Raw genomic sequence first — 26,510 nt, forward strand, 5'->3', positions numbered from 1 at the left:
GAGTCTCCATAGTACCAATCTTACCCTAGGCAAGATGCCCACGTCTATTGCGGTGCCATGCTGTAATCAGAAGGCTGCTTTTCACCAGTATGTATGCAAGGCACGGGTGTTCGGGAAGTATTGGCATCGGGAGCATGCCTTGTTCACTCCCCGATCCGTCTCGCCGTTGACCAAAGACCAAAGCAAATTCGATCCACTCATTTTCTGCGGCTCAGACTTGCCTTTTGTCAACCTTCACAGGCCGACTTGGCGGTTACAGGCGCATCCTTGGGACCGCTGCATCCAGCTCAAGTCTGTTGGACCTCAGAAGTATCTGTGGACTCTCATCATAGCCGCCCCTTCATTCCAACTCTGACCCTTGGGTTGGAACTGGTCGATTAGCCGACGCCACTTCTCGTGTTGAAACGCTGGTAAGATCAGCCTCCAATGACCAAAACGTCGGTTCCCTTCGTTCTGCCTCTACCAATATCCATTTTTGCAGTCCTGGCACCGAATTGGATGGCCCTCTTCCTTTCTGAAGCAACAGTCCGCATGCCTAGCTTCCACATAGCTAATCTCAACAGCATCTTTGAAGGTTCAAGATCCTCGGGCTTCTCGACACGGCCGACTTCTTCATAGTGCTTGGAAACCCTTTTTGACGATCTGAAACCACACTTTTCCCACACCGGAAGACCTAGAGAAAACCTCACCAAATCTTCATCTAGATAAGGGTAACGCACCTCTTTACCCCAATGACTCATGACCCGGTCGTCCCGACCCAAGTTGCGAGATCCGATTCGATTGAAATCTAGCTCGAGTTCGTCTGCCAAGGCGGCAAATCCTCCCCGACCAAAGGCTGCAGCATGTCGCGAATATCCTGCATATAACTCATCCGCTCCTAGACCGGAAACCAGGACTCGAGCGTGGGAGGTATAAAGTTCCTTGGTTGTCGGCTGTACCTCCGTCTTTTTGAACAGAGTCCCTACTCCTTGGGCAGCAAAGAAGAGCGCCATGGTGATGGACAAATCCATCTCCGTCTTGTGAGGGTGCATCAGGCGTTGAATCCTGGCTTTATAGGCTTTTGAGTGCTGATAGGGCACATCAACTGCCACGAACCTCCACTCTCGATCTGGACATGCTTCACAGAGTTCTGAAAAGCTAGAGCGACCCGTGGCCCTATCGGGACAGAGCTCGTAGGGTGAATCTGTGGTTTTGTTCTTTACTGCCATGGACCGTGGGTTTTCAAAAGCCACGTTTAACAAATCTATAGCTTCCGATTTGGGCAGAATATCATGCGCAAGGCGAGCGAGCAGTGTACAGTCCAGACCTCCCGAGAAGAGTATGGCGACCTTGGTGGACTGTGGCATAATGCGATTGTGGTCGTGATTCGGAATGTCCAGAAGTCTTAGCTCAAGAGCACCAGTCAATAACTCCAGGAAGCGGTCGACGCTCCTCGAAGTCGGAATCAATTCAAGAAGTTCCAAAGGGCCAGCCTTGCTGATTAGGGGGAACATGTTCTGCCATGGAAGCTCGCCCCGAGTTATTTCACCGTACCCAAAAGAGATAAAATGGATGGCATCTGTGGACACTTCTTCGTCCAGCACATTGACAGGCGGGGTGCCAACACTACACAGCGTCAGTGAGTCTTCATCGCCATGACTGGCGAGCAGAGAGCGGCGCCCTAGCCGGTCTCTCCCATAGTAGACGGTTGAATGAGGAGCATCGTAGAAGACAAAGGCAAAAGGCCCGGCTATGTTTGTCAGCGCTTGAGCAATGCGCTGCTGGTAGCCACCGCTTTGAGCTGAATGAGAGGCACGCAAGAGAAGATCAAAGATCTGCACCGAGTCATTTCCTTCCACTCTGACTCCATCCAGTTTCCACGCCTCGCCATTCCAGCAGAGGATGGACCCTGAATCGCGGTCCTGGAGGGGTTGCCTCTGGATAGAATCTCCCCGTAATGCTAGGACGGAAGAAACAAATGTGAGGTGAAATTCGTCCAATCCCGGAGTCGGAAGTCTGACATCCAGCTCTCTGTAACTGTCTGGCCCCCGTGCGCTGAGCTCGTCTACCGTGAGAGAATCGGGCAGAATAGGACGGTGTTTTGCAACCGAGAAGAAGATGCCGCACATAGGGCTGTGACGGCGGATGCTGCCCCTTCGGAATACTAGGTGCCTGTGCGCTGGACGCGAAGTAAAAGAGCTGGAGAGCAGGATGATTATGGATGAAAAAGAAACTTGGCCGCGAAACACATGTGACCGTGCCAAGAGATACGTGTGGCTGACCAATCAGAAGCCTGATAGGCCCGATCCACGTCAACGTGCCCACCAAGCCACATCAAACCTTCGGCTGCAAGCAGCTGCATGGTGCCGCTCGGGAAACTCAACTGCCTGCGCCTGCGTTGGCGGCCTTGCAGTATCTCCGACGTTATCCATTATGCACGGCTGAGGCTGTCATCCCAATCCTTGAGGAAGGGCATCAGACGAGTTGCACCTTCACCAGAGGAGCGTCTTCGACCTTGCTCGTGAAATTGCCCGCTCCTCTCCTTTTCACACGCTCCTCCTTTCTCGGTAAAGTGACCGACCTCCTCTTCCCGTCGCGTGACGCTTGTCAGCCTGCCCATCATTCATGATGAACCAACACTAGATCGGCGATCCTACGAGTCTTGAATCCGACGTCTTGAAAGCATGCCACAGATCCTGTCACCCTGTCAACGCCTACGATAAGACAGTTGTCAATGTCACCCAACAGCAACCATGCAGCCATGGATGCCAGCAAGAAAGCCGTTTCGTCGGAAACCCCCTCGCCTAGCCTCGTAGACCTGGAGCCAGAAGGGAGTGACGCTGCTACGGAGCCCAAGGTCTCGAAGGATGCATTTTCAGAAAAAGGAAAGGATCCAGAACTGGACGTGACAGACAGGATACCAGATCTCCGAATCGATGATTCCAAGACTAAGAGCAATCATGTCCTTCCACCGAAACTTCTTCCATCCACGCCTCCTCCACCTGAACCCCCCGCTGAGAGTGAAAAGCCGTACCTCGACCCTACTCCCAAAACCCCCGCGATATCGAGGCATCCATCTATGAGAGCGTCAGGTGAAGAATATAATGAGAAAGATCCGGCTTATAATCAGGAGTCTCGGGACAATACGGGGGAAACGCCTTACCAGAAGTCCAGCAATGACCCTGACGTGGACTCGACGTCCGAAATACAGAGTATCATAGATCAATTCGATGACGTGTCGGCAGCCCCTTCGAAGGAATCAATCATGTCTCCCCGACACGAAATGACCGGGCCTATTCTAGGATCGGGTGGCAGTTTTCCGCCCAGAAGGTCAAGCCTGGAACCACTTCGATCTAGAGACATGGACACGTTGGCATCGCCGATAATCTCCTATCATACAGAAAAGCCTTTGCCGTCGCCGCCTTCGGGGGTTCTCAATCATGAGTCAGGTCCGCTGAGAAGTCCTCCGATGAAAAGTCCGGCCCAAGCCTCGTCGCCCTCGCATCCGATGCAACCACCTCCTCCCGAACCTGAGCCTGAACTGCCGTTTGATTTCCACCGATTTCTGGAGCAGCTGCGGCACAAATCTGCCGATCCAGTGGCCAAATTCCTACGCTCCTTCTTGACCGAGTTTGGAAAGAAGCAATGGATGGTCCATGAACAGGTCAAGATCATTGGTGATTTTCTAGCCTTCATCACGAACAAAATGGCTCTTTGTGAGGTATGGCGGGAAGTGTCTGATAATGAGTTCGACAATGCCAAAGAAGGGATGGAAAAGCTTGTGATGAACAGGTTATATTCGCAAACATTTTCTCCCGCAATACCACCGTCTCCTCCGGTCGCGCGATCACGGTCCAGAGGAAGAAAGAAAGAGTTAGAAAAGTCCCTGATCCCGGGCAGACGCGGTCAGCATCAAGAAGACGTTGAACGAGACGAGATCCTCGCCCAAAAGATACGGATTTACAGCTGGGTGCGAGAGGAGCATCTAGATATAGAGCCAGTCGGGCCAAATGGGGAGAGGTTTCTCAGACTGGCACAGCAGGAACTCCTCAAAATCAAGGGGTATCGAGCACCTAGAGACAAAGTCATCTGCGTCTTGAATTGCTGCAAGGTGATTTTTGGCCTTTTGAAGAATGCTAAGAGCTCCGACACTTCGGCAGATTCGTTCGTGCCGCTTCTCATCTATGTTGTCCTTCAAGCTAATCCGGAGAACCTTGTGTCGAATGTCCAATACATTCTTCGATTCAGGAATCAGGACAAGCTTGGGGGTGAGGCGGGCTACTACCTCTCCTCCCTATCAGGAGCGATACAGTTTATTGAAAGCCTAGATCGGACGACCCTGACAGTCAGTGATGAGGAATTTGAACGCAACGTGGAGAATGCTGTGGCAGCGATCGCAGAGCACAATCGTCAGGCTGAGCAACTTAGCCCGCTTGCCGCGACTATTGCAGAGAAATCAGCACTTGCCGAGCCAGAGCTCACACCACGAAATTCAATGGATGTGACATCCAGCAGCCCTATACGCAGAGATCCTAATCGGCAATACAGCAGCTCGGGAGACGGCTCCGACGACAGCGTAGCAGGTCTTTTGCGGACCATCCAGAAGCCTCTCTCCACAATCGGACGAATATTCTCTGACCAGGACGCATCATCTCAAGAACGCAGACCGAGTCCAGCGCCTCAAGCGGCTCCGAGGCTGACCCCGAACATGTTTCAACCGCCACCAGCTCATGGTGGCTCGGTACCTCCTTATGACGCCCAGGAAGCGGCTGCGAGACAAGCAAGCGCGGAAGCGGCGGAAGCTCGACGGATATCAAGAGCCGAACATAGGACTGTGGTCGAGACCCTATGCGGCATGTTTCCAAACCTAGACAAGGAGGTCATTGATGACGTAGTGCGGCAAAAGGAAGGAAGAGTGGGACTTGCTGTCGATGCTTGTTTGGCTCTGACAGCTGGAAGTTGAGTCTGAGGACTACCAGATGCCATCGAAATCTTCAAAGAAAGGAAAAGAGCTCACATGAGCCTGCTCGCAGGGAGAAGCCGCAAAAAGGAGGTAGCTTCTGAGTTGAGAGAGGGACTATAGGCTTCCTCTTAGCTAGTAAGTGCTCCTCCAAGCATGGCGTCCTCTGCAGGGTTAACGATGATACCTAGATGCACCCACGCTTCGCCCCGTGTTTATAAGTCGGTATCCGTTGCAAGACGCTAATCTCCACCATCGGCGACATTGGCAGAAAGAGCGCGTCATCCAACTAGATTGGCCGTGTCGTTCGATGGTTGCACGGTTGTCGTTGAGCTTGGGGAATTTATTTGACGGACGGGGCGAGCCCTGACGAAGCCACAATGGTTACCCGGTATCGGATGCCGATCCTTTTGCTATAGCCACTAATGGGCGAAGGGTATCTACAGATGGATGGGCAAGTAGAGAACAAAGAGAATGCAGCCTCAAGCGAGCACAACATCCCATTTTCAAGTTTGATTCGACGCCGCACTTGTGCTTTCAGCCTAATAGCTTTTCCTGTTCTGACTCCTAGCCGGGGCGGTCTCCGTCCCTGTTATTCTTCGACATGTTTCCGCCAGACCATCCCGTGCATGGCCGTCTCGACCCTGGGTCCGCCAGACTACATGAATCTTCCGTGCACAAAAGAAAGTGAAACCCAAAACTGCATTGAAGAGCTATACCGAGGTGTTGTCTCCTCGCAAGAGCCAGCAGGCAGCCACGTCTAGCACAACACAACACACCACAGCATGCCGAGGACAGGAGCCCGGTTGTTTCTGACATTGCTCGCAATGACCGGCCTTATTTCTGACCTTACTCTCTCCCCCTTTTTTTGGTGACTTCTGGTTGGAACAGCGGATCGGTTTCCCCGCCTCCTGTGTCGTTTTCTGGTTTAATTATTTTCTGATGGCCGTACATATATTCGAATATAGTATAGTATATCTCGTAGCGAGGCGGGGTGCTCTTTCTGGTTATTTTCTGATGCCGTATGTTCGAATATAGTACCACTAATAGCGAGACGGGTGGGTTTTTTTTGGGTCAGCGGGTCGTCTCGTCTGGTTAAAGGGCCGGGGACTCTTGTTCGCATTTGTAGATACGGGGAACAAGGTCGCGAGAGGGACAGAGGAGAGCGCGGGGAGAAAAAGGGCGCCCTGTCCCCATATTCAATTTTCATTTCCATTTCCAATTCCAATTCCGATCCGCGTTTCTTCTTTTGTCTTGTCCTCGTTGTCGTGGTCACCTCCCGGTCTGGAAGGGCATGGTAACGAGACTCTGACTCCCGGGGGAAAAAAGGACATAAAAGAAAGAAGGGTTATCGATCGGTGTTCACACCCACCTAAGCGAGTTCTCTTTTTCCCTAACCTCCTGCGTAAAGACAGTTCGTCTCTCTCTCTTGTCTCCTAGCCTCCCACGTCCAAAGCCATCTCACCGCGCGAATATGGTTCAAGATCCAGCCTCCTCCAATGCGGCCATAACGGCGATTGTCATCGTTCCGGGCTCCTTCTCACCCGCATCGTTCTATACCAACGTAGTCGACGCGCTCCACGCACACGGGTACGAAGCTATTGTGCAAACCCTTCCTTCCTCGTCCCGCTCACCCCTCAACGACGAGAGGCCCGCGACCATGGAAGAAGATGCGGACCTCTTCCGCCAAATCGTCCAGGATCTCGCGGATCAGGGAAAAGACGTTGTTATTGTGACGCACTCGTATGGAGGCATCCCGGGGACGGAGTGCTCAAGGGAACTCTCGAAGGCGAAGAGAAGAGCGATTGGCAAGGAGGGTGGGATTTCGAGATTCGTATATGTAACCTCGGTGGTGCCCACGCCAGGCAACTCGTTGAAAGACCTTATGGGAGACCTGGTTCCGTCTTTTCTCCAAGTCGAGGTGAGTGTGAGAGTGTTTTTTGCGACTGCGACTTCAGGTTCCTCGCACTGTTCTCCGGGATGGCCTTATTCGACTGGCTGACTGATCTGCGTCGGAACAAACCAGGGCGATTTCATGAGCCACGTCATCGAAGAGAGTGCAAAATTGACGTTCTCGGACTTGCCGTTTGAAGAAGCAAAGGAGTGGGTGAAAAGGATGCCATACCACTCGGCTCTTAGCTTTGACGGCAAGCTCACGTACCCCGGGTACAATCATATTCCGGTCTCGTTCATCATTTGCGAGAAGGACGTGATTCTACCACCGGAATTTCAGCGCTCCGTGATCGACGGCATTGAGCGGGAGAGTGGCAAGAAGGTAGACGTGCATATGTTGAATACCGGACACTGTCCCAATGCGAGTGCTCCGGAGGATCTTGCAAGCGTCATCATCAAGGCAGTACTGACAGCGGCTTGAGTTGTTCAGACAGGGGAGGGTGCTTGCCCGAGTCAAGGGGTTTGACGATGATTTCTAGTAAAACAGATAGCCCCATTTCGCTGAAAACTCCTTCCCAATCTTCCATGCGGTGGGATCCCAGGACGCAGCACCGGGATTCAGGGTAAAGCTCGTCAGGCAGAACAAGTCGGCAAGAAATTCCTCCTCATTAATGATGCCCATCAGCGTGATCATGTTGTCTCTCATTTTGGGAAACGGGAACCGGTCAATCCAAGTAGGGTGAATAGTGGTCAGTTGCAAAGCTGTAGGACGCAAAGACTCTGGGATTTCGGGCCCAACGGGGCTGGATTTGCTGGGGACGACTACGGAGCATGCTATTCCCATCTTTTTTTTTTGTCAAGATAGAGCGGCTCGGTCAGCCGTGGCCTGACGCGAAAGAAACCATGAAGACACAAACAAAGCCAGTTCTGGGCGACCCCGTCCGTGCCAAGAAGAGAACTTACCATTGCACCGTTCTGATATAGAGCTCCGTAGATGGATCCGGAGACAGAAGTGGTTACAAAGGTATCTGGCTTGCTCGTTGGTACAAGCGCCTGATACAATGCGGGAAGTCGAGGCACTTTGGGTACAAGGCACAGCGAGTCCTCTTGGTTGCTGCTGCTGCTGCTCGGTGAGGGGCCTGAGTTGCCGTCGCAGTCTCGACTGTCGGGACACAATGCCTCGACCGACTTTCTGGCCTCCGCTAGGCGTTTTCCTATATCGGAAATTCGTCAGTCCAGGCGTCGACCAATTGTGTGGCGAGAGTGGTTGATTGTAACGAACTCCTTGCTCGCTGGGCCAGTCTGTCCTGGATTTGCTTCCTCTTCCGCGGATCCTGGACACCAAACCAGTTGTCGTCTTCAGCTCGTGCTCTGCCCATACTGAGGGGGAAGGCTCTTGGGTGCAGAGGACAGGTTGACTAATCAGTGCAAGGGAGGGCGAGAATATTGCGGGCAATGCAAAGAGCATGGGGCGTTTCGTCCTAGTGATAGGGTTCGTCGAAACGATATAATCAGAAAATGGGATGAACAGGGAGGGTTTGGGTTCTGTCTCCGACGCTTGGCCTTTAGGTGCCTCTACTGGTTAGAGTGAGACTAGCTCGTCCAGTCGACAGATGAGGATGGGAGTGCTGGCATAGACCATGGTGTTGAGATGGGTTTTGTGTAGGGGAGTGAATGGTGTTGTGCGTGGTGTGTTGCTAAGCTGGGGAAGCACTGTAGTCACTGCACCTCTTGGTAGAGTTCGTTATTACTAAGTTAGTTGCTGCCCCTCCCTAAATTCTGACTTTGCTCGCTCCCATACACAGGTTATTCTGACATTGAGAAATGGAGCCAAACGTTATAGTCGAGGCTCGGAAGAACCACGCTGTATGAAGTCGACATTCCCATCAACTCCTCTTACCTAAACATCCGGGCTTGGATTCACCCAAGCAAGACCCGTGGCCACCTTCTCAACGACACCAGCAAGTCAAGGCTTCATCTGCCTACCAGTCTCCCTCGCGCCCCTCTTGGTCCTAGATCATGTGGTTCGAAAAATCAAAGGGGAGAAAAGGCTGCCAGACCGCGCTTCAGGGTTTAAACTGGCCTCCGGAGAACAGTGCGTTTATAACAAGGCTGATAAGGAAGGGGACATTGAAAAGTCTGGGGCTTGAAGCCTGCTCTTGCTATTCTCTCCGATGCGTCTTCGACACGTGCGCCCGCGTTCGGATCCGAAGCGTCAACGGTCGTCGGTCAAGTTGGTGGTGGGGGTTGGCCTAGGGTCGACTGGCCGGAAGCTGGATAGTGGGCGGACTGCCCGCTGCGTTTGGCGAGGCCTTGCAGCTTCCCGCCTAGACGACTGCAGGCACGGCGGGCGTTAAAATTTGAGAACCCTGAGAGAAAAAGTCAATCTAGATCGACATCCAGGACGAGAGGTGCGGCGATGCCATCGCGGATAGGCTTCTCGAAACGAGAGGGAATCCAACACTTGAGATGCGGGATCGCGATGGCCACTGCCAGCAGCCTTGATACGAGCCTGGGGCAAACTGATCGACTCCTCCAACGGGGAATCCCTTTGGGCCGTGTGTCTTCAACTCTGGTTTGGCATTTATCTTGTTTCTTGGAAAGCCTGGGCTCTCCTGACACCCTGATCGCCACCCCCGGATGCAGACTCCTCAAATCCCACCCCAGAGGGGTTCCTGAAAAAGATGGCGTTTGAGCCTTTGATTCTAAGGTTTGGACGGGGATTTTACGGAGTCTCCATGTCTTTGGGAGGTCGCCCCGAAGCAACGCCGTCATGTTTCTTCTGCAGAGCCTTTCCCTTGTTTGTCGACCGCTCTACCATCCTCCGTTGGCTCATTCGTCAGCTTACTCTCACTAACTTTGGTCGCTATTACGCTCTGGCTCAGTGAGCACCATCTGACGTGGAGCAGTTTGCCTCCAGCTTCTGGCAGCAGAGGCCAGCCCCTGGAGCCCCGGAATAATTGGCCCAAGAACATTTCTCCCCTCTTCCGATGCTTACTAGGTATGCTCCTCTGGCTATGTCCTGGCAATGCATCAAGTTCAAGCCCTATTTCCGACTCGGTCCGAATGGCATTGCACATGGGCTGGCCCCCTTGTCTACGGCCGGTGGGAATGAGCATACTTAGATTAAGTATTATTGAAACCCTGGTGACGGGAACCGGCAAGAGCACAGCCTCTAGTTCGCTAGTTTGGACCTCCTGCTATAAACCCTTTTCCGTCCTTCTCTTCTATTTCTCCCCCAGCAGCATTGGAATCCTTTGCCGTCTCCCATATCCGAAATATACTGTTCTTGACTAGTCATCGGGCCTATTCCAGCGTCAAAGCAAGTCCGGCCGTTGGGATTGTATATCTCGAGTCATTCTGGGCATCATGTCTTTTGTTGACCTTCTCTTTCCCCAGAAAGAGCTGGAAGCTCTGGGAAACAAATGGCATGAGCCAGCTCCCAAGAGGAGGAGGCTGGATTCGGGGAGTGTTCAGGTTGTCAATGAGTCTTTTGGACGTCAGCAAAGACAACTCAGTGAGCCGAGCTTGGAACAACGGCGCCATCGGTTGTCGACCCCGGCACCAATTCAATATGGAAGGCCATCCTCATCGTTTGAGGATATCAAAATCCGCGGCACCAAGAGGGCGAACTCGGAATCTCAACCCCTTAGCCACGCACCAAACGTGAGTAAGCAGACAACAACGACCAAGTCCTGCTTTCCGAGCTTCATTGAGCCGTCTATCTTGAGGAACTACCTTCATCATCTCCATCCCAAGGATCGCCATCGCTATACCGTCTCCGATGTGCCCAACCGAGAATCGAGACCAAGGGACACGACATCTCAGATGTCTCCACCCAATATCATTGAGGACGCCCTATCTTCTCCAGGATCTCTAATTACCGACACATCGTCCTCTCCTGCTTCCTCGGACAGTTGCCCAACTCCCGCCGCCATTTGTGAACAATTCCGTTCTGGGCCATTTGGACACCTGTTCAATGGAATGCGCCTAACAGATAATGAGCGGGATCTGATGGAAGATCTCCTGAATCCATCAACAACGCTTCCCGAGGACGAATCACACGCCCTGTCGAACAAGGAGGCAACTCCCCGAGTGGAACTTGCACCTGAAGACTACTTGGCGATTGACGAAGCATTTCTCCAAAATATGTTCTCTCCATTCGGAAAACACATGGATCAGCCCTTTGACTTTGCAGTCAATGAATCGACCAATGCTGAGGAAGAGTATGATGTGCACTCATCGGGTTTGAGTCCTGCGGCTGAGGAGACAGAGGAGACAGAGGAAGTAGCCGCGGAAGAGAAAACCACGAGTCACAGGGGGATTGTGGTGTACGACTACAGCGCCCTCAGTGTTGACGATTTCTTCGATTTGGACGAAGCTTCCTCTTCCTAAGGCTTTGGTTGCCGAAGGATGGATTGGCGGGTTTTGATAATGGGGGGATGTACATGGCATTGCGTGTTCCAAACCCACCTACTGCATACTGGTCTATAATCTTACTGAGCAAATGTTCAAAATCACCGAATGTATCTCTTTTAGTCTAAATGATACCAGATGATGATCACCGAACGGTAACCTCTTGTTCCTTCCTTTCACATGCATTTCGTGAATTTGTTGATTGGCGTGCTTTCCATCGCGATCCTGCCGGAATCCTCCTTGACCTGAATCATCCCAACCAGCTCTTCAATGCCGGTGTTTGATGTCACTCTACACTCAATGTCCAAGACTTCTGCTACAGACAAGAGTGCAGGTTTACTTTGGCGAACAAAGATGGGGTGCATCTTCCGGCTTGTCCTGAGCTCGGCCGTCCTGAATAATCGGAAGGGAACTTGAGATCTGACCTCACTTTCTTACCACGGGCGACGGTGACATGTGCTTCTCTTGCTGTTTGCGTGGCATATCCGAATCCCAGTGTCAAGGTCCAAAGACCTTTCCAACGTGACTTGCAACAAATCCTTGAGCCTGACAACATACTGCAAATCTCACGCCTCACCGTCCGAGTGTGGTCGACGTTTCCCCCAACAGAAGCGTTCAAGGATTGGCGGGGATTAGCCGCTAGACAGTGCCCGGATATGATACCCACGGGGACTCCATCAGCACTAGACGATAGGGTCAGGCATCAGCAACTGCGGTGAAGTCGATAGCCGCCATACATCTGTAGCGGACCACCAGCGTTGTGAGCAAAACAGCCATGTCCTACGCCCCGCTGCCGAATACTACGATGAATCTCGCTGTGACTTGTGACTGCAATACTGATTACAGAGTCTCCTCTTACGTACGAGCCCGCAAACACAGCATGGATTCTGATATTACGACCGACTTTCTCAGCCAGAAAGGCATCGGCGATGAGCAAGCTATACGAGCATCGTCCCGCCCTTCCCAGATTGATAATCGAACTTATGACGACGTGATGATCCAACATAAAACGTTGGGAGGCCAAGTGTGAACGGCCCGTGGGAAAGAAGTCGCCAAAGAGCTAGGGAATACGGAATAAGCGTCAATGCCTCATCGACCTTTCCACCGGAGCAGCCACCACATACTAGCATAATCACGGCAGAGTGCTGAAGGAGACAAATTGATGCACGATCTGTTCCTGTTCAGAGCACGACCCACTGGCATATAGCCGCGGCTACTTGATCTTCTCCCTTCAATAAGTCGATCCAATCCGCGATCCCTGGAAACTAATCCATGTGGCGCCACTCACGCCTAGAGGCCTTTTCTTACCTACTCGGTAGATCGCATCGGATCCGACCTCTGGCCCTTGCCAGCCACTAGCTGCCACCGCATGCATGGAAGGAAGGCTTTGCTGCCCGGACCGACGAACGACTCCACGAAGATAGATAGAAACAGAGCGGTCCGGCTGCAAACGGATCGCCGTGGTTGGCTGGCTGACCGGCCCATGACACGATGGCGTCTGCTTACCTCGAGCCGTGGCTATTGCTCGACAAATCGCTCAACTGCGCTTTCTATTGCGTCCCGCGCTTCCCGACGCTCCCTGGTCTGGTTAGATTCCTTCAAAATTTTTTGATCAGCGACCACCACTACCAAGACAGCGAGAGCAAGAAAAAAAAATTAGAATTATGCACAATCACATCCGAGCCTCGCATGACTTAGCTGAGTTTCCGTGCTGCCGTGCTCGTGCAAACATAGAGAGCGACATCTGAGACCCTATCGGCTCGTTACTTCCGACCGAGTACTCTGTATTGGATCATCCATCGTATTCAGTGCGCGAGGAGGGGGGGGGGGCTCAGAAGACACTACCCATTCCGGTTCGTGCAATTTCCCTGGATCTTTCAGAAGGTGAGAACGGAAACAGAACACAAGGGTTGTCGACGCGCACTACGAAGGCAAGGGGAGGGAAGGAAGTCAAGAAGTCAGTCCACACGTTGTCTGACCTAGGCTGATTTTGCCTTGTGTTTGATCGAGCCTGCGAGAACAATACTTACTTACGAGTAGTGTGTAGGATCTATTTTGCTTCCTCACCGGGCGTCTTCAAAACCAGAGAGAGGGGAACCCATTGGTTAGATGGGATGGAGCCACTTGCCTACCGTAGTGATCGCTGATTAGTTTGGAAAGGAGATCACTAACTCGCTCACCAATTCACCGCTGATGTACTCGGTACTCCATCTGGAGTCCACGTACGGAGTGCTTTGTAGAACGAACCCAGAGACACGTTCTCCATATCAATCTTCGTATTTTGCACCCACATCCCGTCCGCGTAACCTCCACATCAAACAGCAGAAACTAGCTTACTGATTAGAGTAAAACACAAAGAAAAGGTTCAATGATCGTAGTACTCGTACGGAGTACCAGCTAGTTGTGGCCTCCTGCATCGGAACGATATATCCGGCGGAGGAATTCAGACGGACGGAACGACGCTCGGCGTAGAAATAGAATACCATACGGAGTATTCTAGTTGGACTATTGCCCCGACAGAATGGAGAAGGGGGGAAAACAACGAGAGGAAGAAATATTCATTTCGCCAGGTCCCGGTGACGCACAGAGTACGGAGTGCTTCTACAGGTATACCTCGTACCAGCAGACAGACAAGGACCGAACAGGTAAGTGCCTACCCGCATGGATACGAAGACAGGACCGGGCTACAGGGCATTGTAGCGACCAACCTAACCAACCAATCAGCCAACTATATAGAACTGAGCGGATAACCAAGTCACTAGCCCCTTCCTACCTACTCCTTCCAACTTCCCTGGCCTGCTCGAGTCGTGATGCGGGCACTGCGTAAGTGCGGCCCGTACAGTGCACACACGGTTGGTTACAGAACTAACCCAACTCGTTTTGTTTACATGGGACTCTAGCAAAGCTACATCGAGGACAGGCACCCCACACCACGGTGACAATGGAGGATTCTTGTATGGAGAAAATCTTACATGGAGTACGAGGTACCGTATTACGGGGGGGTGTTGCCTACGGACGATGTACATACTACACAAGGCGAGCACAAGGGGTAGGGTCAAGGGGGGGAGATGAGGGTCATTGGGTGGTGCATCAGGGGCTCTACAGCCTCGTGCCATCCAGCGCAGCTGTGGGGCACTGACTTTGGACGCAAGGCTCAGCCTGCTTCCCCTTTCTTCCTCCTCCTCCTCCCACCCCTTGTCGGCGAGATGTCCGGACATTTTCACCTACCATGTCACCAATGTGCCCTACTTGTGCATAATCGACACCAGATGCGACATCGATGCCTCTACCAGGCAAAGGCCGGATGGGGCCAATGCGTATTCACCCATTCATTCACTCGAACGCAGGACGTCCCAGCCACCACAAGCCTCCCCCCCCTGTTGACTTTATTTTTCGCTTCCTATTACGTCCCATTGCCCGCCACAAGCCATCATCGGCTCCGCCTCTGGGCGATGCATCCGTGGAGGGCAGGCTTGCATTAGGTATTGCCTCCTAAAGAATCTTGATCGATTAGCGCAATCAGAAATAGATATGGTATATGTATATGGATGGTAAGTTAATGGGGAGATCACTAGACGAATGGCCACCCTTGCTGACCAGCTCACCCCGTCCACGGTCTTACGAATTTGACTCCATTTGTTCTCTCAGCATGCCTTTCTTTTCTTTTCTTTTCTCACAGTTCATCCAGTAGGGACAGGAAGATACGCGCAAAGCCGCCCCATCTTCTCTCATCTGCACGGAAATCGATGAGGAGCACGGCTCCATCGGCTCCGCTCCTTCTCCATTACGGCTTGTCTGTGCACGGAAGACAACCAATCATTGACCGACGTCCGTGTTTGTACCTTCTAAATGTCCTCCCAAAGTTCGTTGTTCGTTGCTCGTCAAAACAACTAGCTTCCTAACCACATAGTCAAGGTCCACATGCCATGCATTTTCACATAACTCTCAGCCAGACATCTAACCCCACCGATCATCCCACGTCCCATGTCTTCTAGCTGTCGTCCTCCTTGCCACCGTGACTTCAATCTGACCTGACCCAGGCCCCTGGCCCTGGCTCTGGCCGGAACCAGGCCTCGAGCCTGCTATGCTGCTATTGCTGTGAGAATTTCGGCTTTGATTGATACTGCTAGAGTGTGCGTGTCTCGCTTCTCTCCGTGCTCTCTGTTCTGACACAGGAGTCGATGCTCCAGGCGTGCTTCCAGCACTGCTTTGTCCTTGATACGTTCTTGTGCTGGTTGCTGAACCCGAGTCCTTGTCCGTCGATCCCCTGGCTGACCCAACGATGCTCTCTCGTGTACTTTGGCGTGACAGACGGTGATGTCCTACCACGCCTGGGGCTACTGTCGACTGGCGAGGAAGCCTGCTTTTATTCACCGTCATCTCCGTCACGACACTGGCTGTGTTTGCTCGCGTGAGGCTGGGCATGACAAATGCTGGAGAGTTCTCGCGCACGTACGTCGAACCGTCGCGACTGGCAGGCCGCATCACGCTCGTACCATTGACATACACGCCGTTGCGCTGTCGTCGCGGCGTCTGCGCGACAGGAGGATCATACATGTTCATGCTGGCTCGCTCCGAGCGGCCTAACTGAGGAGAAGTAGGCATGCTCATCTGACGGTCGAGGAGATGAGGTGGCGTCGTAGAGCTGGTACGGCGTTGGAAGCCAGGATGCTTTCTTCGAGCACCGTTTGTCGCCGAACTACCACCCTGCCCACTTTTAATGCTCACGTTATCAGTCTCCTCGCATGATCGGATGAGTTCGCTGGCCATGCTGCGGACAAGGACCGCAGAATCAGAATATGAAAGTTCTCTAATCACATCGTAGAGACCGTACTGGTCGAGGAGGAAACAGCCTTCTTCTGTCGAGTCGCAGATGCTGCCGATGATACGCAGGAGGTTGAGACGGATTGCGGGCTTGTTGTGACTTAGCTTTTGGCCCAAGGTGTCGAAAATTTGCGAGCTTCTCGCCATCGATGCTGCAAGAGGTGGCGACAGTCGCAGCAATTTCTGCAGGGGCTCTAGAAGATTTTCAAATGAGCTTGATTTGCTGCTAGTCAGCGCTGCCACGATCGCGGAAATGAAATTCTGATTCTCGAGCAAGTGATCTTCCACCCGAGCCGTTTCTTCTTGAAGCCAGGTGAAGATCGCATCCAAAGCTGTCACCTGCCAGTATGGATCCGAGAGTAACGAGACATAGAATGCAAGGCCCTTGTTCTGCCAAAGCTCACGGCGAGCAGCCCTGGTAGAATGAGCCATGTCACATAGAATTGGTAGCGCAAATTCTTTGACGGGGGTCTTCTCCTGCTTGACAATTTTGATGAGGATCGGAATAATACCAACGAGTGCTGCATCTTCTTGCCGTCTTTTTGACAAACGGCAGAGATTGTAGATGGTGTTCAATATCTGATTTGACATCTCCCTAAAATGCGGCTTGCTCATGCTATTGCTCAGGAGTTCAGACAAAACGTCAATAGCGTTCGAATTGTGAAGCGCGTCCAGCGTGGTTGACAACATCGACAAGTTCTTGATGAATTTCAACATCGTTACCTGGTGTGCCGGAGCCATTCTCTTGAGATTCTTCAGGACTCGGTGCAAAACTGTCCGTTCAGCGACCAGCTCCTTGACATAATTCTCTGCTTGAGAGAAGACGAAGAAGATGCTAGCAATGCGACCCTCACACAAGTCCGCAAGTTCTTTCTGATCTCCGGAATCCGATGGCTCCATCAGAACCCGGTTCAGGACGAGCGACAACGGCTCTAAAACTGAGTTCCGAGATAATATTCTGCAAAAGTCGTTCTTTGGAGTCGAGCCTTGGAGTTCAAAAACACTCCAGATGCCATTGACTCCAATCAGCACCAATTCTCGATCATCGTCATAGTCATCTTCTAGGAAATCAACCAGAACCGTCAGACCGCCGGCACTGACGAACATTTGGAGGATGAGGGTGGACGTCTGGTACATTTGCCGGACGAAAGCGGCAGCTTCGAGACGTATCTCCCGTGGAAACTTCTTAGAAGCGAATTTGTTGATTTTTGGGATCCCTCCGACAAAACAGAGGTTCTCCTGAACTTCCTCGTCGTTGAAAATGATTGCATTCACAATCTTTAGAAGATTGAGGACAATGTCCAAGCGCATGCAGTCTTCCAAAATCTCCAATATCGGCAGGAGGCCATGCGCGCTGATGATAACGCTTTTTGTGTCCGAGAAGAGGTCAAAGTAATTCATCAAATCCTCGGAGATCTGTAATAAAGCATCGTCGTCTTGCATGACTTTCAACTGGCCTACTAGAACTTCCACATCTGTTCGTAGTCGCGCATGCTTATCTCGGGCAATGTTTGACTCTAGGTCAACTTCTGGCAGTCCTTCCTCGAGCTGGGCAAAAGGATCGTCTTCGTCTTCGGCATCTGGAAGCCATGATAGATTTGATATCTTCGAGTTTAGCATTAGCTCGGAGCCATCTTCGCTCTCAGCTCTCTCGAACACTGCAGGCGTTTGTGCAAAGACGTCTGAGAAGTCCTCATCTTGCTCGCTCTCAGCAAAACGTTGAATCTCGATGGAAGATCGTGTCCTTCGCATGGACAGTTTGTTTCTGGGTGCAGGATGCCTCTTGAGGCTGCCGCCAGTCTTTGGTGGTCTCATACTCTGCATCAAATCGGTAACACTGGGCGAATCTAGTATTTTGGATGGTACCTCGCTTTCCAACCGCATCAAGCCCAGTTTGGTATCCAAGGCGAGTTCGTTCCCTTGGACGATGTCGGAGAAATCCTCAACAGAACTCTCCCGGTACCGTCGTGTTGGAGGCTCATCTTGTTGTACTTTTGGCTGCGGTGGTTTGCTTTTGGAAAGATTCGTGGTCTGACGAGCAGAGGGCAACGAAGCTTTGCGAGGCATTGGTGTGGGCTTTGCCTTGGTCTTTGGGGGCACTTCAGATTTGTGCCTCGCGTGACGAACTTCTGGCCTCTTCGCCGGCGCGGCGCTTGCAAGTCGGACAGTTGTATTTGTGTCCACCTCAGCAGGCGAAGGAGCTTTTAGTGTCGAATCCTTGTCCTCCATGGCCTCGTTTTCTTTTCCCAGCGCGCTCTCCATGGTGGCGAATGCCTTCAATCTCTCAGAAGACAACATGCCTCCAAAGTTATCGTGAGGTCTCAGGTGCGGCAACTGGAAAGTGCTCGGTGAAATAGCAGTGGCGAAGTCATCGTCCCAGTTGTCCTCATCTTCGAGGGAGCAGAACCTAGTTGTGTTGTCATCCTTGTTGAGGAGGGGAATAGGAGATTTGGTTTGAGATTTGGTGGGACGGAGCATGTCCTTTGCCACCGGTATTGGACTGGCAGTCGACGCATTGGAGTTCTTTCTTATCGAGCTGCCATTTGGAGAATCTTTAAGAGCTTCGTTCCATTCTTGAACACTCTTTATCGCTTCGTCATATTCAGTGGAATTCTTTGGCCTGTCCGAATTGGTCCTTCTTGCATTCACTATCCACGGATGCTTTAATAGCTTCTTGGCCGAGACTCTCAGATTTGGGTCTTTTTGAAAACACTGCATTAAGAAGTCCAAAACAGCGGGTGATGCACCTTGCGGTAGGGGAGGATGGTCGTCGTTCACGATGCGGAACAAAGCAGGCATAGGCTGGAGATTGTGATACGGCGGTTTCCCATCGAGCAATTCGATCACCGTGCAACCCAGACTCCATATGTCCGAAGCGGTAGTTGCGCCTGTCAACTCGATCACTTCGGGGGCCATCCAATAGGGAGTTCCCACGACGCTGGACTCATGTAATCCTGTGGTGCGGCTCGCCACTCCAAAATCTGCCAGTTTGACCAGTCCTTGCTTGGTGGTTAGAATGTTGGCACCTTTGATATCGCGGTGAATGACGCCCTGATCGTGCAGATAGACCAAACCTTGGAGTACTTGGGACATGTAGAGAGCAACCAGATTCTCGGGAAAGCGGCCGAAATTCTTGGAAATTGAATGCAGGGACCCGTTCTCGCAGTATTCGAGAATGATGTTGAGGGTCTCGGGAGTCTTGACGAATCCGTTGTATTTGACAATATTGGGATGGTCAAGATTCTTCAGCAGGTCAATCTCCAACATAATGACCCTCAATTCGCTTTTGGGTAAATCTGCCAGCTTGATCTGCTTGACCGCAACAGTCTCTCCAGTGCCCCAATTCAATGCCCTGTAAACAGAGCCAAAAGCACCCTTACCCAGACAATCACCCAACTGGTAGTCTTTCAGCTCGGTCACATCCTGTGCCTTGGTCTTCTCTTTCTCCTCTCTCTTGGCTGGGCTGGACGGAGGCTTGGGGGTTTTGGTGACCTTGAGACCCAAGCCGTCGACTGCTCTAGTAGTGGGGACATCGTCTGGAGGGTCGGCGGTGCGAGCAGGCATCTTGAGATCGACAGGATTGAGAAAAGAAGGGAGAGATTAAAAGGGCAAATCGGCCTTGCCCTCTCTCATTGTCCGTTGGTCCAACTGCAGTCTGGTTGGCGAGAATAAGTGATTGGTAGCTGGTAGAGCGGCCAACGCAGGATGCCGGGCAATGGTTCTGGACTGCCACCTGTGGCTGCGGCATCAAGGGTGGTGTAGGGACTGCTGGTGGCACGCTGTCCTGAGCAGTAGACGGGCAATGGCTCTGTCACAGGGCAGACGATCGTAGAGGGTCGCAAAAAGGCATGACAATGAAGACATTGAACATCAAACAAGCAGGTCAATCAAATGTGGAAGGCACGAGATTGGATTGGGCTGCCGGATGAGGTCTGAGGTTGGCCTACTATGGGTGACTAGCTCTCGCTTGTGAGTTGTGTTGCAGGTTGCAGGCCGATCCGCGGCCACTAACTGGCCTACGGTGCCCTCTGGTGCTCTCTCGTCCCGAGACCTCCACTCTGCCTTCAGGGACGCGTCAATTGTAATCGCCGCACGCGACTTTCCTCCAGGTACCCGCCTCGTCTATCTCGGTCCCCCAATGACCCCCAACTGAATATGCTCCGAGTGGCCGTCACTGATGCTTTATGCAAGTCTTCTCTGCAGTCATCTCTGACCGCTGATCTGATGGCCATTGCCTGAGTGGGCTGTCTACTGCTACATCACGAGGAGAGGAGAGGAGAGGAGATCCCCCTTCAACAAGTTACAGAACGCCAGGTGGCGCAAACTGCCAGCACACCAAAGACACACACCCGTCCACAACCATCAAGTCGATCAAGACATGCTTCCTCATCCAAACAGTCGGTCTGTGATGCTAAATTTGTCCACAAACGGATGTCTAACTCCGCCCAATCCAGCGGCCAGAAGGCCTTTGGCTGCATATCGAAGAGAATAACTCAAGAAACAGACGACCCAGACGTACCCGACAGCTCTAATTTTCCCTGCACAAGGTCAAATTGGGTTGTCCTGCACTGGGCACAGAGCGGACACAAACACTTACAGGTGTCCTTCAAGCCCGTTTTCTTGCCCAGGTATATGACAAGGTCTTCGAACGTGATTGCAACCGGCTGAATCATGAAGAAATAGAACTGACACCAAGCAAAGGACGAATACGGGCAATTGAGGGCTCCAGCATGATGGATAAGGGCCGACACCAAGAAAGCATTGTATAGCTGTACATACCGTGAGGCGAGAGTACCCTTTTGGACCCTCAAGAGCCGCAGAAGAGCAGAATTTGCACTCTCAAACATTCGACGAAGCAGTTGATGCCTTGGAAAGCCGATAAGACGAGGTTGGTGGTTTGATGCAGGGACTCCACTCACCAACAGGAACCCCAAATGTTCCTCAGGGTGTATCCCTTCTTGATGAACGAACCGAAGAATGGGGGCCATGATTGAGGCGTGTAGAGCCCAGTACCGACGGCGACCGCCGCGGCCAGGTAATAACCGAAGACCATTGTGAAACCGCTATGGAAGGCACAAGACCATCCCAGGAGAATCTGTTGCCAAAGTGGGACGGTGAAGAGATCGGGAACAGGACTGGTGCCGTCTCCAAAAGGTGTCCGACGCATGTACCACTCGTCAATGTCCATGTAAAGAAAGCAGTATGAGGCTCTGGCAACCTGCTCTAGGACAAATCGACTGCTTTAGTCAGACGAGTTCAGGGACGAAAAAGCGGCTCTCCACCTGCGAGAAATGTCTCGAGGGACCTCGTCAACGTTCTTGACCCGCCAATTCCAACCAATTCCACGCATCGTCGCGAAAAGTTGAAGATTCCAGCAGAATTTCTGCCAGATAGTCATCTTTTGTATGTCCTCCGCAGTCTCCGTTGTATCGTCCGATTTTACTCGTCGAAATGTGTGCTCCGCCTTATGCAGCACTCCAAAATCGAGCCATCTGATCAAGATCATGCAGACATTGATGGCAGTCATATAGTCTTCTTCAAGCTTCCCGGCAGTGTGACGTCGCAGGTTGAAGATAATCCATAGAATCGGGGGTATGGCGACTATATTGCGAAACTGACCTTGCGGGAGCAACAGGGTAGCGATGCAAATGGCGCTCGCGCCGAACACGCTTCGTTCGCCAGGTTGGAAGGGGCGATCTGAAGGAGGAAACCACTTGGGATCCATTACTGAGACAAAGATGCAGGAGTACACGGAAGAGCAAGGATATAGGGAACAGGGCGAAGGAAACGTGACATATTTGACGAAGAGGATACACAACCAAACGAACACAAATCGATCTGTAAGCGAGCGGGAATGCGAATACGAGGCAACGTCTGCCTTAACTCGGCTTTTGCCAGGCAAAGGTGCAGACGCAAGCATCAGGACGCCTTTTCTCTTTCATCGAGAATATCAGGTAAAAAAAAAAACTTGTGATGTTGTTGTCGATGGCAATGAAACAAATTCACAGGGAAGTTGGTGGTCGAGGGGAACTGCTCAGGTGTGAAAACGAAAGGGAAACCAAAGATGGAAGGTCGTCAGACACGGTTCTCAAACATGTTCGTCAAGCGTGTGCCAAGTATGGTGTAGGTTGCTGTTGCTGCCTCTGGTGCCTGGCTGCTCGTTAGGGATGGTGCTGATGGTGCCTATCGTGCCTATGACGCCTCTGGGGTCTGAGGTACATCACAGGTCTACCGTAGCGCCTCTCTCCCCAGCCACTCGCTTAGGGATTGCGTTGCCTCGTTCAATCTGCCTTACTTGTTATGTACGCAACTGGTGACCATCGCAACTTAGCGATACTGGGGTGATTCTCCCTGGATACACGCTCGCCGGCTCGCTGGCTCAACGCCCCCCTTCCAGGCTCATTCCGTCTTCCCTCTGATTATCACCATCAATTGTTACTGCTGCTCGCAAAACAATCCTTCTACAATCCACTCTGCGACTTGTCCATCTCATCCAGCTCTCCACTCTTTTTCCATTATTTGTCGCATCTAGTTTCCTCGTTGTTGTTCGTCCTGACTCTCCTCTCCCACCATTGACATTAATTTGCTTCGACAATTGCTACACGTCTGGTTGCGACAATATGGGTTTGCCGTGAGTTTGTCCTTTCGCTTTTTCCCACCCCCACCCCTTTCGCATATGGCCGCGCCTGTGCGCGCCGCCTGTCAGCATCATTGTTTCTCCTATTCATCGCCGGCCAGCCCATTTGCTAACCAAATATGCTCTTTCTAGTATGTTCCAAGATCCTGACGAGGTCGCCGGAGAGCAACCTGCTGCAAAACTCGATCAGATTGCAGCCGCAGCGCGATCGAGCATCCGACGCGAGTCCACCGTCCGACCTGGTCGATTAGCAGCCAGTCGTCGCGCTGCCATTGAACGAGCACGGGAACAAGTGGAAGAACGACTACGTCGCGAGCGTGAGGCTGACGAAGTGCTCAATAACTATGCCAGTCCCTTTCCACGATCACGGTCTCAACGCGACCCGCTCGAGAACGCTCAGGATTCAGACACCGAGGCCGGGCGCATTCGGTCTATCAGAATGAGGTCGCGATTGAGGACGCTTGGGCATGTGCTTGCCAGAAGAGCCAACAACGAATCAGAACCCCGGAGTGATATAGACGTAGCGCTCTTGAGCCGGCCACGCGGCGAGTCCGGTGCAAGAACACGGGACGACCTCGCTTCAGATTTCATCTTCGACACCTTTATGTCCGAATCTGAGGAGGCCGGTCCTCAACCCCTTCCGCGCCCGTTAAGAGAGTCCGGCCTGAGATTCGAAGTGGGCGTGACATCCCAGTCCGAGTCAGAATCGTCCCGTCGGCCTCGATTTTTTAATCCTCGCTCTACGAGGGTCTCCAGTCCATCCCGGAGCAGAAGACCGCCCTGGTCATTTTCGGTCCATCGACCGGTATTTGCAGATGCGGAAGACGAAGAAAACGACAATGCATACCGCTCCACTTCACAGCCTCGGGGATTGGGACGAGGCCCCGGAGACACTGCGATCAGCACTCCTCCGCCAGAAAGTCTCGAAGCTGCGTATCCACCCTTGCGACGTGTCGATCATATTTCGCCGCGCCCGTTGGGTGAGTCGAGGTCAAGGGTGGATGGACTTGGGGACCGCATGCGTAGTCCCAGCCCCATGTCTGATGGGCCCGTGGAGGAGAACTGGGCAAATCTCCTGAATACGATGGAAACAGGCCGATCAAGCACAGCGACTTCGTTTTTATCATCGCGGTCGGACTCAAGGAACGGCTCGAACCAATCGTCCCAGGCAACGACTACTGCGACCAGCTTTGGCGAAATAGGCGGGGACGACTCGTGCGACCTAGATCTTCCTTCGGGCATCACTGAAGAGGATGTCCGGGAAATACGTGCGCGGCACGGAAGGTTACAAAGAGATCCTCCTCCTCATCTCCGGAGGCCCGAAACCCGGAACGATTTGGTGTCTGAGGCGAACCAGAGCGAGCCTGCAAGGGGAAACGAGAGAGTTCTCGAATTGGAGGTGCTCACAATCATTCTCGACCGGATGCAGAGAAGAGAAGAGATCCCTGATGAGTGGTGGGCTGCCGTTGGTCTGTCACCAGACATTGTACGAGGGAACACTTTTGATCCAGCCAGGCAATATGCTTGAGAAATGGTTCAATAACTGCACCTCGAATAAGAACAATAAACCCGATCAATCCGGCAATACAAGCAGAGCAACTCGTGTGACGCTCTATTCTCTTGCAGGCGGGAACAGAATGACCAGGTATTTGAAGATGGTCGTGGGAGGCGACGTTCGCCACGAAAAGCAGAACATCCCTTGTGTGGACACGATCTTGCAGGGAATTTTTTTTTAGTTACAAACTACTGTCTCGTCCAAATGCGACCCGAAAAGTCAGATTGCTTTTGTAGCTGGAACACCTTGTTGGATGAAAAGATTCGTATGGTATGGAAAAGAGAAGGCTGAAGACAGACCTAGGACACGAAGTCAACGTCAAAATCGAGGTTTGAGCGCCCCCGAGGCCCCCGGACGGTTAGGCTCAATGACTGGAATCGGAACCAAAATGACTTTTGCAGGATTGTTTGCCATGGCTGGACCGGAGCATTTCTGCTTTTATCTTATAATCGTTGTATTTCTTGACAGACCTACCTAGGCTGCGTTGGTCTGCGCCTTGCGACAACAGAAGAAAAGTCAAGACGGGCAATTCTCGTTTGATTTCTGATCGTCTACACAATGCTCTTCTCGTGGTGTGCTGTAGCCTGGTGATACTTTTCCCGGCTGGAAAAGAAGATGCTTCTCTCCTTTCAGACAAATCGCATGGAGACGAAAAAGGAAGGTTGTGAAAGACGTCCATGGAGGTGGCGACCTTCAGTCATTCATTCACTGATCTCGCTCGTCGTCTCAAAACTTGATGACTTGATCTCCGCCCGTTACATGTACATTGCAAGAAGTCCCGTCTTAACTTGGTCACCTGCTTGCCGTGTCAGGCCAGTCTCGATAGGAAAGAAATTTCAATTTTTCACATGCCCACCCCATCCGCAGCTAGTAAGGCGATACTGTCCATCCTGGTCATCCTTTCCCTCCTCATCTCGTCCTCGTCCCTATCGTCTTCTTCTCCTCCTTGCAATTGGCCGTCCACGTTCCTGACTTCCTCGCTCCGCCAGGCCTCGTCCTCGACGCTGGGCACAATCTCCTGCACGGACAATCTCTTCTCCAACACCTCCTTCGCGTTCTTCATGTCGCTTTTCTCCGTCCGGTCAAGGCTCTCTTCGAAGGAACTCGAAATGCCGGCGACAAAGTTCCGTTTCGCGACCCGCTCTGTCGCGGTGGGAATGTCCACGTCCACGAACCAGGTCTCGTCCATCAATGCGTGGGCGTCTCTCCATCCCGGCTCGTCCAGGGCCGTGTAGAGGCCTTCAAAGAGGATGATCCGCGCCGTGGGCGGGATGGAGATGTCATTGGCTACAGGATCCTTCACGGCGTGGTCGAAGCTGGGTGCGTAGATGGTTAGTGTTTCTGGGCTGATAGGTTTGCGCACTTGCTCTACCAATTTGAGGTAGCTGGTGGGGTCAAACGTGAACGCGGCGCCACGGCGGAATATGGCCTCCTCTGCATTTGGCATCTCGCTGAGTTGTTTGCGAGTCAAGTGATAGCCGTCGAGGGGGACGACAAACGCGATGTCTGGTCCTGAGCGGTTCGGACTGTTAGGGAAACGCCTGTTTTGATGGCTGTGATGCGTTTTGTTGAGACCGGCACAGACAGAGGCCGCCAGCGTGGTTTTCCCACTACCTGGGATGCCGGAAATGGCGATCAGGAGGCGTTGCGAGCCATCGCATTTCTGGAACTTCTCTGAGATGTAGGCGTCAATGTTGGGGGAGAGAAGACAATAAGATAAGGTCGCATATCTTACCCCAGGTCTGATCAACGAGGCGTTGAACATGGGACTCCATGACCGCTATATTCGAGATTCCTTGCTTGCGTTATACCCGGGGGGCGATAATGAGAATTTGAGTCAACCTCATATGCCCAGTTTTGTTTCCTACCTGTGGATAGATTTGCCTGGAAGCTGAACTTGATCGGCCTATATCATTGTAACGTGCACGAATACGAAACGGATCTTCTTATCAACAGTCGCTCAGCCGAGCAAGTGGATAACACTGGTCATTTCTCACTGGCGAAACAAGGCCCGACTCCGGGTATCCAAATGTCCAGTGGCTGAAGGGGCGCGAACCTCAGGGGCAACGGCAACTTTTGGCCGAAAAGGTAGTAATGAAATTGGCCAAATTCAAATAATAGTTTGATGATCTCGATCCGAGACGAACGGATGTGCAAACAGTGTAGTTTGGCACGTCTGTTTGGGGCCCCAGATTTCGGGGATCGCAAAGTTGGGTTGATAAAACGAAGGCAAGATGACCAGCGGA

At 52.2% G+C, this 26,510-nt stretch overlaps 9 protein-coding genes across 9 annotated transcripts; 4 read left to right on the plus strand and 5 right to left on the minus strand.

The window, feature by feature from the left end:
• Positions 1–416: 416 nt before the first annotated feature.
• Z519_03764 (uncharacterized protein) lies at positions 417–2,108 on the minus strand (the record flags this gene model as incomplete). Its single annotated transcript, XM_016761511.1, has 1 exon — positions 417–2,108. The coding sequence occupies one exon, from the start codon at positions 2,106–2,108 to the stop codon at positions 417–419; it is 1,692 nt and encodes a 563-aa protein (XP_016621849.1).
• Positions 2,109–2,740: 632 nt separating this feature from the next.
• On the plus strand, positions 2,741–4,942 carry Z519_03765 (uncharacterized protein; the record flags this gene model as incomplete). The annotated part of the gene is made up of 1 exon (XM_016761512.1): positions 2,741–4,942. One exon carries the CDS (start codon positions 2,741–2,743, stop codon positions 4,940–4,942), a length of 2,202 nt encoding a protein of 733 aa, XP_016621850.1.
• Positions 4,943–6,413: 1,471 nt separating this feature from the next.
• On the plus strand, positions 6,414–7,313 carry Z519_03766 (uncharacterized protein; the record flags this gene model as incomplete). Its single annotated transcript, XM_016761513.1, has 2 exons — positions 6,414–6,860; positions 6,966–7,313. The coding sequence occupies 2 exons, from the start codon at positions 6,414–6,416 to the stop codon at positions 7,311–7,313; spliced, it is 795 nt and encodes a 264-aa protein (XP_016621851.1).
• Positions 7,314–7,367: 54 nt separating this feature from the next.
• Z519_03767 (uncharacterized protein) lies at positions 7,368–8,211 on the minus strand (the record flags this gene model as incomplete). Its single annotated transcript, XM_016761514.1, has 3 exons — positions 7,368–7,676; positions 7,796–8,046; positions 8,115–8,211. The coding sequence occupies 3 exons, from the start codon at positions 8,209–8,211 to the stop codon at positions 7,368–7,370; spliced, it is 657 nt and encodes a 218-aa protein (XP_016621852.1).
• A 1,990-nt stretch (positions 8,212–10,201) lies between these two features.
• On the plus strand, positions 10,202–11,227 carry Z519_03768 (uncharacterized protein; the record flags this gene model as incomplete). Its single annotated transcript, XM_016761515.1, has 1 exon — positions 10,202–11,227. One exon carries the CDS (start codon positions 10,202–10,204, stop codon positions 11,225–11,227), a length of 1,026 nt encoding a protein of 341 aa, XP_016621853.1.
• A 3,978-nt stretch (positions 11,228–15,205) lies between these two features.
• Z519_03769 (uncharacterized protein) lies at positions 15,206–19,636 on the minus strand (the record flags this gene model as incomplete). Its single annotated transcript, XM_016761516.1, has 1 exon — positions 15,206–19,636. The coding sequence occupies one exon, from the start codon at positions 19,634–19,636 to the stop codon at positions 15,206–15,208; it is 4,431 nt and encodes a 1,476-aa protein (XP_016621854.1).
• Positions 19,637–20,458: 822 nt separating this feature from the next.
• On the minus strand, positions 20,459–21,797 carry Z519_03770 (uncharacterized protein; the record flags this gene model as incomplete). The annotated part of the gene is made up of 4 exons (XM_016761517.1): positions 20,459–20,610; positions 20,670–20,938; positions 20,992–21,309; positions 21,355–21,797. The coding sequence occupies 4 exons, from the start codon at positions 21,795–21,797 to the stop codon at positions 20,459–20,461; spliced, it is 1,182 nt and encodes a 393-aa protein (XP_016621855.1).
• Positions 21,798–22,842: 1,045 nt separating this feature from the next.
• Z519_03771 (uncharacterized protein) lies at positions 22,843–24,237 on the plus strand (the record flags this gene model as incomplete). Its single annotated transcript, XM_016761518.1, has 1 exon — positions 22,843–24,237. One exon carries the CDS (start codon positions 22,843–22,845, stop codon positions 24,235–24,237), a length of 1,395 nt encoding a protein of 464 aa, XP_016621856.1.
• Positions 24,238–25,108: 871 nt separating this feature from the next.
• On the minus strand, positions 25,109–26,029 carry Z519_03772 (uncharacterized protein; the record flags this gene model as incomplete). The annotated part of the gene is made up of 1 exon (XM_016761519.1): positions 25,109–26,029. One exon carries the CDS (start codon positions 26,027–26,029, stop codon positions 25,109–25,111), a length of 921 nt encoding a protein of 306 aa, XP_016621857.1.
• Between the last annotated feature and the right edge of the window lie 481 nt (positions 26,030–26,510).

The sequence above is a fragment of the Cladophialophora bantiana genome, assembly GCF_000835475.1.
Source record: "Cladophialophora bantiana CBS 173.52 unplaced genomic scaffold supercont1.5, whole genome shotgun sequence".
Classification (NCBI taxonomy): Eukaryota; Fungi; Ascomycota; class Eurotiomycetes; order Chaetothyriales; family Herpotrichiellaceae; genus Cladophialophora; species Cladophialophora bantiana.